This window comes from Lithobates pipiens, unplaced genomic scaffold (genome assembly GCF_037356315.1).
Source record: "Lithobates pipiens isolate NorthernLeopardFrog02 unplaced genomic scaffold, aLitPip1_a1.2 Scaffold_18, whole genome shotgun sequence".
Classification (NCBI taxonomy): Eukaryota; Metazoa; Chordata; class Amphibia; order Anura; family Ranidae; genus Lithobates; species Lithobates pipiens.
Window position 1 is genome coordinate 619214682 of NW_027507758.1, and position 12254 is coordinate 619226935.

General features: G+C 46.2%; 1 protein-coding gene across 1 annotated transcript in view; it reads right to left on the minus strand.

Annotated features, from left to right (window-relative positions):
• LOC143986848 (uncharacterized) overlaps positions 1-12254 on the minus strand; it is a 99588-nt gene that overhangs the window by 85506 nt on the left and 1828 nt on the right. Inside the window, 5 exon segments of the mRNA XM_077485257.1 lie at positions 1-962; positions 4744-4885; positions 4975-5246; positions 5363-5707; positions 5828-5941. Of these exon segments, the coding sequence (XP_077341383.1) occupies positions 1-962; positions 4744-4885; positions 4975-5246; positions 5363-5447 (1461 nt within the window). The 5' untranslated portion in view covers positions 5448-5707; positions 5828-5941.

A 12254-nucleotide genomic window follows, 5' to 3' on the forward strand; every position in this document is an offset into this window, starting at 1 on the left:
CGTGTGAGATCTCTGGTGTCTGATAAGATTGGACTTCACTGAAAAACATTTGCCACACTCTGGGCAGGAATACGGCTTTTCCTCCGTGTGAGACCGTAGATGTAGGACAAGTTTTGATTTTCCTATAAAACATTTCCCACACTCAGAACAGGAATATGGTTTGTCACTTGTGTGAGATCTCTTATGTTTGCCAAGTTTCGACTTATCTGAAAAACATTTCTCACAATAAGGACATGAATGTGGCTTCTCCCCCATATGAGACCACTCATGTATAACCAACTCTGATTTTTGTACAAAACATTTCCCGCACTCAGGACAGGAATGCAGTTTCTCACCTGTGTGCAATCTCTGATGACTGTAAAAAATTGACTTCCTTGAAAAACATTTCCCACACTCATTACAGGAGTACTTTTCCCCTGTATGAAAACGCTGATATCTGACAAGCTCAGATTTTTTTACAAGATGCCTCCTAAATTTAGGATCGAAATACGGCTTTGCACCTGTGTGAGAACTCTGATGTTTGAAAAGTTCTGATTTTTGTACAAAGCATTTCCCACACTCAGAGCAGGAATACGGCTTTTCCCACAAGTGAGATCTCTGATGTCTGGAAAGATGGGACTTCTGTGAATACCATTTGCCGCACTCAGGACAGGAATACGGCTTCTCACCTGTGTGAGATCTTTTATGCATATTAAAAGCGGATTTAAAACGGAAGCACTTCCCGCACTCAGTACAGGAAAACCTCTTCTCCGTTGGAAGGACGGCACCGTCCCTCACAGTCTGAGGTTCCTCAGGATAAGAGGAATACGATGGTCCATCTACACTGTGTGGTGCCGGATGGACATTTGAGGTAGTCGGGTTTTCTCCTGGACTATACTGTGTGATGTCCTCATCTTCTACTTTATAGTCTGGAGACAAAGTGAGACAATCCTCTGAGGTTTTCCTCATCTCCCGTCCATCTACTAAAATAGAAATAAAAAGATTATTACTAAACATGAGCTGATTGGTTCCCCTAAACCAGGACTCCGCCCACATCAGGCAGCTTTGTCTCTGAGGATCTTACAATTCCCCCCTCAAGGTAACTAGTAAATGGGTCCTCTGATCTCCTACCAGTTCATTTCTTTATTCATGGACCTTAGTCAGAGAGTGAGGAAACAACGAGAACTGTCTTTTATAGGAGTGATGAGGGGATTATAGGACGAGTGTCCCCTCCCCCTCTATCACTCATTGCCATCTTCCCAACACAAGAAGTCCTGCACTTCCTTATTTAGTCCATGATTTAGTCATGAATAACAGCGGGGCTGAGCCCCACCAGAGGTCAGAGAGTGAGGATGGGGGGAGAACAACCAAGATGAAGACTGGACTGATCCTGAAGACCACCATCATTGGGTTATGGACTCCTCCCTTATTATCACTTTCTGTTTAACCACCTCAATACCACAATATAGTCAAAAGACAGCTACAGAGTGGTTCTGGGAGGGAGTCTATGGAGGTCTTTCTGAGAATGCGCATCAGGAAGTGTCTGTGATTGCTGTGTGGCTTAGACGCGGCGCATCACAGATCAGGGTAAAGGGCCAATCACAGCAGCCCTTTGCCATGCGATTGCTGTGTCCAATCACAAGCTATCACAAATGTAAGCAAAAAAAAGGTCATCCAGGGTTTGACAGCTCGCTTTCCCTCACACAGAGACCGAGTGTGGGGGAAGGAGACGGATCCGTTGTTGGACAGTGAGTCATACATTTTACAGTGTCCCTCAGGGCAGCTTATCAGTGCCCATCAGTGCCACCTCATCAGTGAGGCCTCACCAGCGCTTATCAGTGCCCACTAGTGCCACCTCATCAGTGAAGCCTCACCAGCGCTTATCAATACCCATCAGTGCAACCTCAACAGTGCACATCAGTGCTCATCAATTTAGCCTAATTAGTAAAAAAAAAAAACAGAAAGGGGGGGTTTTGGAGGTGCCAACTCCAGTAGTTCTATAACATAAATATATGTTGGTTTTTTAACTTGCTGGTTTTCAGGTTCATAAAGTGGTGATGTCCATCAAAGGTTAAACAATCCTGGAGTGTGTTGGTGATGGGGTGCCGGCTCCGCTGGCAGCCCTTTTGCTGTAAGGATGTTAGTCCTGGTTGTTTTAGCAGCTAGTCCGTGTTGTACATGGCGTGGGAAGCTCCACCCTAACCACCCTGGAACGCGGAAGCGACGTCAGCAGTGCTCAGCAAGCATCCAGACACGGAGTGTACAATGTACAGGCTGTGCAGCAAAAGGACTGCCAGCGGAGCCTGTACCCCATCACCAACACACTCCAGGATTTTTTAACCTTTGCTGAACATCACCACTTTATGAACCTGCAAACCAGTAAGTTAAAAAAACCAACATATATTTATGTTATAGAACTACTGGAGTTGGCGCCTCCAAAACTGCACCTTTCTGTTTTTTTTTGCTTGTATACTGAGGTTATGGGCACCCTCTGAGGATGGCTGCCTTCTCACCTGCAAATAAATAGTGACTGATTTTAATGAGCCATTTAAGCTTATATTGCACCATCCTAATAAGACATTACAAAAATTGGAGTGTCGGAATCCCTTCCCTTCTTTAATATTAGCCTAATTAGTGCCCATCAGTGCAGCCTTATCAATGCACATCAGCACCCATCAGAGCAGTCTCATCAGTGCAGCCCCACCAGTGCAGCCTCAGTAGTGCATATTAGCGCACATTAATGCAGCCTCAGCAGTACCCATCAGTGCAGCCTTATCAGCACCCATCAGTGCAGCCTTATCAGCACCCATCAGTGCAGCCTCATTAGCAACCATCAGTGCAGCCTCATTAGCACCCATCAGTGCAGCCTCAATAGTGCAGTTACATCTGTCCCAGTGTCCCATCATAGCCAGTGTACACTATGTCTAAAAAATTTTTTACCAGCGAGGAGGGATTCTAAATCCTCAGTATGACTGACACGATCAACAGAAAGCTTTCTGTATCAGTGACCCACCAAACTAGGGCATTCTGGTGAGGTGCAGGCAACCACCAGTAGTTCAGCAATTCTGTATGAAAGGCCAGGTACTAGCAGGCTGTCATGTCAGCCACAAAGGGTTAGGGCCCATGCCAGTCTCCCAGATGCACTTGAAAACCCTGTATGGCTTCCTCCTAACTCTGGAGCAGCTAATATCCCCCCTTTTACTGCACAGCCAGGTGTCCAGGCCAACATGGAAACCTTTGCAGGATCGGTGCAATCTTTATGCCCAACAATTTATTGCCAATAACCCAAATTCAAGTTATGCCCGTACGTATGAATGAAAATCGTTAACAGTCAAGGAATTCTAAATCTTTTTGGGCCTCACATTTAATATGGGACTTACAAAAAAAAAAAAAAAGTGTTACACTTTTACTGGTTCGCACCATTCCATACATCACATGCCCATTTATTTATCAGTTATGCCAAGAACACATTCGTTTATGATCATGCGCTTGCTTCATTTCAGTGTGAACGCCTAGTGCTCTCCCCCCGACATGATCCAGCATATGATAAACCTTATAAAATTTGCCTACTGCTTAATTTTTTTCTCTGATAAACGTTCCCAGTTGTATATCCCAGACAAAAACCATCTGTGCAGATGGGTTGCTTGTCCACTTCAATGGCAGGCTGGGCATCAAGCAGTTCATCTCCAGTAAAAGGGCTGGAAATGGGGTGAAACTTTACAAGTTGTAGGACAGAGCCACGGGGCACACCTACACCTTGTACGAAGGAAAGGACACCCAGCTGCATCCCCCTGACTGCCCAGAATATATTGGAACAAGTGGAAAAGTTGTTTGGGACCTTGTATTTCCATGCCTCGAAAAGGGTCATCATCTCTACATTGATAACTATTATACCAGCTTGTCCCTTTTCCGCAATTTTTGCTGGGCTTCCCGCAAAGGCTGGTGAATACAAAACAAAAAAAAAAAAAAAAAAAAAAGAGGGGAGTTGGTGAGTTTGCCAAACAAAGAAGTGTTGGCTATGAAGGAGACACCTAAGTCCACTTACCAACCGCAATACATATATATACATTGTGGTTTGCAAATGGTTTACCTGCGGTTATGACTGAAGCTATCAGTCATAACCCCAGTATTTTTTTTTTCAGCTAGCTATTCTCTGTGTCATGAATGTGGTCAGAACGGCTAATTAGCTGCTGGAGCGGCAGGAGGACAATCCGGGTTTTGAATCATGTGTCCGGATTTCAGTCCACCTGAAACCCGGATTCATTATTCAGACAGTAATGTGGTTCGGAACAGGGCTTGACATCTGTACGCAGGGGGACATCTACATATGTAATCAGGGCACTGATCATCAGTGCCCTGATTACAATATAGTGTCAGCAGTGTCACCAATCAGTGCCCACCAGTGGCAGCAATCAGTGCCCACCAGTGGCAGCAATCAGTGCCTACCACTGCCCACAAGTGCCACCAGTGCCCATTAGCGATGACAGTCAGTGCCGCCTATCAGTGCTGCCCAATGCCCATCACTGCTGTCGATCAATGCCCATCAACATTTTGCTGCCAGCTGAACCCCAGAGTCTACATAAATCCAGTCTAGATACATAAATTGTGTCTGCAGCCCAGAGAAGGAAGATTATCCAAGAGGAATACAGGATGGAGAACACAGCTCAGGAAAGTGACCAGGGGATTACAGGCAGATATCACATCACATCAGTCCTTGCCCTACTCTGGATGGGTGGAGGAATGTATTTAGTGTTAATGACCCACCTGTGCTGATCTCTGTAGGAGTGTCCTCCTCTATAAATGTCACCATTATTCCATCCTCCTCCATAGACTGCTGATCATCCCTCGCATACCTCTCTTCTTCTTCTGCTTTACCCTCAGCTTTAGAATCTCTCAGGTCTCCACTCTGAAGATATCATAAAAAGGACATCAACTGTAACAATGCAGATAATGTACAGATCCTAATGATACTATCAGTGATTGTTCCTCACCTACCTGATGATGGTGAGGGATGGTGTGACCTTCCTGTGTGGAATCCCGGGAATACAGAGGACGGGGACATCTCTCTGGTGGGTTTTTGTAGTTGTATGACTCCATCATGTTGGCCTGGTACAAATCTTTGTGTACTTTGAAAAGCTCTGCCTCCTGCATCACCCCATCCTCATCCTCCTCCTCTTTTACCTCTTCTTTAATATTGACTTGTGTGGAATCCTGGGAATACAGAGGACGGGGACATCTCTCTGGTGGGTTCCCATTACTGGATCCATCTGTAGGAAACACACACACTGACTGAATACATTGTTTCTATGTGTTTATCAGATGATGGGGGATCTAGGTGGACCCTCCGTACTGCTCTCTCCTTTACAATAAAGTCTCATCTTACCCGGTGATGTGAGGGGCGGCTGATTGTCCATCATGACGTCCTTGTAGAGATCCTTGTGTCCTTCTAAATACTCCCACTCCTCCATGGAGAAATAGACAGTGACATCCTGACACCTTATAGAAACCTGACACACACAATGATACAGTCACCATCCAGACACATCCCTTGTCTGTTACTGGATAATGTCCCAGAATTCCCAGCACCGCTCACCTCTCCTGTCAGCAGCTCCATCATCTTCTTGGTGACTTCTAGAATCTTCTTATTGCTGTTTATCTCAGGTGTCAGGGAGCGAGGTGGAGGCACTGTGATGGTCATATGATCTCCAGACTTCACAGGAGGAAATCTCTGTATTTAGGCAAAACCGTAATATCATGTCACATTCCCAGAATCCTCCCCCTGGTCTGGTCTGTGTTTTAATAATAGAGATAAGAGTGATATCATGTGACCTCCCAGAATCCTCCTCACCTCTCCAATCAGCAGGTAGATGATCTCCAGGGTGAGGTTTAGTATCCTCTCGGTCATGTGACTCCGGTCCTCCTCCATCCTCATTGGTGTGGTCATGTGATCTATGCAGGTTTTCTGTAGACAGAGAATTATTTGGACTGTATTGGTTGTACAATATTAGAATAGGGATTTAAGGCAATAATAGGTGTGCTGCCCCCAGTAGGAATTTGCGGATTTCCTCTAGTGTTTGTATTTTTGAAAGCTGTTGTTTGCAGAGTTACCAAAGCTATAATATACGCTAAGATTGATGTCATACTACATTTTATATATATATATATATATATATATATACACATATATACATACACACACACGCGTATATATATATATATATATATATATATATATACACACACACACACACACAAAAATATGGCAACATGGGATCTTCCACCTCCTCTCCTCCAGCCTAACTTGGTATTGTCACTGCTTGATTCTTGATTACTATATCATTTGTAATCAATACCATCAGCACCCAACAAAGCTTAATGCTAGGTGACCCCTGGGACTCCCTACATACTCTCCCCCTCCTTACACCTGGGACTCCTTACATACTCTCCCCCCTCCTAATGCTGGCCATACACTATATGAAAAATCGGCCACACCCATTTTAGAAGAACAGACATTTGGCCATGAGAGCCAACGATAGTGTCATTATGTAATGACTGATAAATCGTTCAGTGGAATCCATTTTTCGTTTTTTTTTTTTTTACATATACCTAGTGCAAACAGTTCAGATGGGAAACACATTAACCTTTAAATTTATCGTCTGTTCGGCAGAAAATTTCCAAACTTGTTCTTCCTTTTTTCAGCTCAAAAATGTCCCAACGATTTTGTGCCCATTAACTGGCCGAAAAAACGAACGAACTGGCTAAATGACCGAATTTTCGGACGATTTTACGTATAGTGTACGGCCAGCATAATTCTCCTATTCTTTTCTGACCTATTTTTTTCAGTAGTTAAAATTATGTGACATTCAACCTACCCTACTAGAACCTTCTCAGTAATACACTAGACTCTCAAGAAGCCGGGTCTCATTAGTGTTGCTATGAAAAATGTATACTGTTGTTTGGAATGTATACCATCGAAACATGATATTATGCACCCTTTTCCTTGCCGTTTTGTTTGCTTGTTGTGAGACTATACTGTATTAAATCCTTTAATAAAAATGACTAAGAAAGCTATTTATTGGTAAATATCAGAGTTAATTAGTTATAGAAAGAATCCCTGATTGGAGGTCTACAATATCTTATAATAAGGCGTTTTCATGAAGTAGGCACAGAATTGGACAACATGGCCTTCCATGCAGACCAGAAGCGGAGACTATTAGACAAGTGTTCCTATGTTCTAATAGTTTTACTATTGCAGCTTCTGTATGTATCTGAAGTCTGGTGACAGAAGTGTATCTGTCCTATTTTTCTTTGCTCCCATGCACAGTGGCAGATAGCTAGGTCTGTACTGTGTGTAGTGGTCATCTTGCAGTACATTATTAGGTTAACCTTTTTATTAAAGTCCAGGTTTGGGAAACTTAAAAATGATCCATTTCAGTAGGGCTGCAACCGTCTTGATTTCCTGTGTTGATTTATTTTTAGGTCTAAAGCCTCATACACACGGTCGGACTTTGTACAAACTTTTCCGTGTACTTTTGTACAAAGGGCGTGGTCCACAAGTTTGTATTGCATACACACGGTCTGACTTTTTGACAACAAACACGAACGTAATGACGTCACAAAGTACTGACGCCGCTTCAAAAGAGGACGTTCAATGACTCCAGCGCCACCTTTGGTGAACTTCTGTATTGTAGTCTGATCTTTTGCATTGGTTCTGAGCATGCGTGTTTGTACCTTGTACAAAAGTCAGATGCTTTTGCGTACACACGGTCGGAGTATCTGCAGCCCTGATCTGCAGATACTCCCTCCTGCTGTGAGGATGACATTGATGACATTAATGGCCAGGTTGGAGGCCTGGGAGAGGAGGAAACCCAGGATGATTAGTGCTTCTGGTCTGCCGAAGGTACCATAGGACTGTGCAGAGAAGGCTTGCATTAAAAGGGGCACTGTGTTGTGTTAAGGGGTTGTAAGGGCAGCACCCCTTGGGGGGTGTAAGAGCAGCACCCCTTGGTGTAAAGGAGTGTAAAAGGGCAATGTGTGGTGTAATGGGGTGTAAAGGGGCACTGTATGGTATAAAGGGGAACTGTATGGTGTAAAGGGGCACTGCATGGTGTAGCGGGGTGTGCAGGGGCGCTGTGTGGTGTAAAGGGGCGCTGCGTGGTGTAAAGGGCCACTGTTTGGTGTAAAGGGGGGGGGCAGTGTTGTGAAGGGGAACTGAGGACACTGTGGCACTGCTTTAAAGAGGGGACAGTGATGTAAAAGGGACTATGATGTGAAAAGTATGCTGAAGATGATGAGGGGGGGACTATTATGTGTTATAGTGCTTTGGACCTCTGCCGGAAGGAGATTTTGCTGACTGGGCCGTCTACTGAAGATCTGGTCTGGTATCATGTAGGAAGGTGTCTAGCTGCTCTTGGGCCTTGTGAGTACAGACACAGCTAAAGGATATTAGAGACTTTGTGCTGCTTAAACCCCCCAGGTGCTAGGAAGTCAGCTATTGGTCTAGCAAAGGGAACACCGACTGGTGTTCTGAAGAGCTTTGTCCATCTGTCCTTCCTAAAGGAACACTGCTCTCGGGCTCAAAGAGAATTACTACTACCGCCACTACTACTACTGCCTTAAAGCTGAAGTCCACTGCTTCAAGCACAGACTCCAACATAGCTTGCCCTGAAGATTAGATAAAGTCCTCAAGTGAACATAGTTCTTGTTTTTGGAATATTCAACCTAATTCTCTCAACCCTATCCAAGTTCTCCTAAAAAACAAAACAAAAAAACACAGTTAGACTGGTCATTGAAGAAATGTGTGAGTGAGCCTATTTGCATAGCTGCAGGGCAAAGCTCTCGGTGAAGACCTGGGCAGTAGTTTCTGGGACTCCTAAGGCTGCTTTCACACTGGGGCGGTATTCAGGCGTTACAGCGCTAAAAATAGCGCCTGTGTAGCGCCTGAATAAAACCGGCCCCTTTCACTCCAGTGTGAAAGCCGGAGGGCTTTCACACTGGAGCGGTGCGCTGGTAGGACAGTGAAAAAAGTCCTGCTAGCCGCATCTTTGGAGCGGTGAAGGAGCGGTGTATTCACCGCTCCTAAACCGCTCCTACCCATTGAAATCAATGGGACAGCGCGGCAATACCGTCGGCATAGCGCCGCTGCAGCGGCGCTATGCGGGCGGTTTTAACCCTTTTTCGGCCGCTAGCGGGGGTTAAAACCACCCCGCTAGCGCCCGCAGACCGCCGCTAAAACGACGGTAAAGCGCCGCTAAAAATAGCGGCGCTTTACCGCCGACGCCCACACCGCCCCAGTGTTAAAGGGGCCTTAGTGAGAGTCGCAGCAATACTGTCCAGGATTTTCAGAAAAGGTAGGTAAAATGATTTCCTGTGACCTATGGAATTGAGGGGCTACCTTGGGGAGGTACAGGGGGGTTCTTTCTCATATCAACCCTGTACTTCAAAACCAACAGCAAGGGCTCCTTAATAGACAGGGCCTGGAGATCACTAATCCTCGTGGCCTTGGTAATAGCCAGCAGGAAAGCCAAGTTAAAAGATAAAAACCTAACTGAAACATGCAACGCTGGTTCAAAGGAGGCTTTCGTCAGCGCCTCTAACAGCAGGTTCAGATTCCAAGGTGGGAACCTGTTAATCCAAACGGGAGTCAACAATAATCCTTTGACCCGAGGATCCAACAGGAACCTCCGGTCCAAAAATATAGATGGAGCTGCTACCTGAACTAGGGGTGTTTAGGGTTACCCCCTGATCTACCCCGCTTGTAAAAAAAACTCCAGAACTACTGGTACAGATAGAAAGCAGATCCTTATCCCGACACCAGTGTGAGAAAAAAACTTTCCAGACCTTTGCATATATTTTCCTAGTGACTGGGTTCCTACACAACAGAAGGGCCTTTTTCGGAGCATCCCTTCACCCGGAGGATCTCCGTCTCAAGAGCCAGACTGTCAAGCAAAAGAACCCAGGGATGGGGCGACGAACCAGTTTTTACAAAAGCAAATCCCACCTGACCGGGAGGCACAGTGGGGGAGACAATGACCATCTCATCACAAAAGGAAATCAGGCTCTTCTTGGCCACCATAGGGCCACTAAGACCTGGTTGCACTCTGAACGAGCTAACTTCTGCAGGACCCATGGACTTAACGCTAGAGGGGGAAAGGCTTATGTCAGACTGCAATCCCTCCTCCAAACTCCTGGGCCAGTACAACCACTCCCTGTGATCCCTGCTCCCAGGTGAAAGAGAAATATTGTCCCACCCTTCTATTCTTCCGGTAGGCAAAAAGGTCTATATCCAGGACCCCAAATCACAGACTTATCTGGGAGAAGACTTCCTCGTTCAACTCCCATTGCGCTTGATGGATGGGTTGTTGACTTAGAAAGTTTCCCTTTTATGTGGACTGATATCGAGGGAAGGATCTCCTCCGCCCAACCTATAACTTCCAGGGACAACTTTAGGAGATTCTGGGACCTGGTCCCCCCTGACAATTTAGGTAAGGGGCTGTGGTTATGTTGTCTGATAGGATCTGCAATTCTCACCCATAAATTCTGCCCTCAAGGCCTGTCCTACCACCAGGAACTCCCTGTAATTGGAAGAGACTTTCTTCAGCCATGATCCAGGCTCTCTGAGCTTGTAGATCCTCCAGATGGGCACCCCAACCCCAGGAATTCACGTCATTTGTTAGTCTGACTGGATTCCACTGGGCCCAAGGACAACCCGACACCAACCTGTCCTTGTCTAGCCACCATCCTGGAGAGGCTTTCACTTTTTCTGGAAGGGACACCTTCCCATCCAGGGAATCCCTCCTCCTGTCCCAGGAGGAGAGATGGAAGAACGTAAGTTCCCTGGAATGAAGCTGCACCAATGGAACTGCTGGGATGCATGAGGTCATCAGTCCTATGGCTCTCATGATCTGTCTGCGTGAACAGTCCCAGCAGGGTATTGTCCCATTGCAGGAGTTTCCTACCCTCAGGGATCCTCCCTGACTGGGGCTTTCTGGGTACAGAGGAAGTGCCCCTGGCGCGCCAGTGAACAGAGATTTCTCTCTCCTGCGTTTCATCCAGGCTGTGGGGCACTGGGGGTGAAGAGGCAGGCAGATGTAGCCACATGACACATGGGCGGGAGATTGTCAGGGCTGGGCTTAGCCCTTCCTTCTCAGAGCTGGCCGCTCAGCTGTCGGCTAATTGCCAGCTCCTATCATTCCATAGTTACTCACTTGTTGATGATATCCTGCTCGTCAGTCCTGCCTACTTAAGCCACACAGTCCAGAGGATCTCTTTCTTCCCCTTGGTCAACATCCCCTCTGGCTCCAGATCCTGCTTGCCGTTTCACTACGCTCATCTCTGGCTCCCTGACGCTTGGCTTGTCTGACTATCCGTTCCGGGTCCTGAACTCTGGCTATGTTTTGACCACGTTTGTTCTATTTATTTTTATTATTAAAACAAGAGTGATTTAACTGTAATTCTGTCTCGGTCTGATTTCATGGTTTCTGACAGAGATGAAACCATTTCCACTACCTTTCTTCTTTTTTCGTCTGGTAGGAAGAGCATTTGAACCCTGGAGTCTACGAAGTATCCCAAAAACACTTTTGTCTGGAAAGGTTCTAGGGATGACTTTTCCCAATTGACAACCCAACCCAAGAACGAGGCCTGGAGTGCTCATCATCTGCACCTGCGCGGAAGAGTTCCGCGGCGCGACTGGGAAGTTTGCCGGGCTCCATGTGTCATGCGGCTCCAGCTGCCAGCCTCTTCACCCCCAGTGCCCCACAGCCTGGATGAAACACAGGAGGGAGAAATCTCCATCCAGCGGAGCGCCAGGGGCACGTCCCCTGTACCCAGAAAGCCCCACCCAGGGAGGACGCCCGAGGGTAGGAAACTCCTGGAATGGGACAATACCCTGCTGAACCCACAGACCTGCCGGCCTTGAAGTCCAGCAGGCAGCCAGGGGAGAAACCTTCCGCCGCCCAGTTTCAGGTCAGAATAAAAACAACAAATGTGTCACTGTGCCGGGGAAACACAATCAAGAACTGAGGTGCGGGGGGAAGGGAGGTTTTTTTTTAGCCTTTGTCTGTTGATTGTGTTTCCTGTCAGGAGATCGTACAATCACTTTAAGTGTATAAATAAGCGAATACAGTGAAATTATTCCAACAATATAAGTGCAATATAAGTGTATATGTATAAAGAAAATCTACTCCATGAAAATTCACAGGGTAGCAAAAGCCTACCAGCCCTACTAACCCAATAAGTGGCAAAAAGATCCAAACGTGCAATAAATAGGAAAGTAA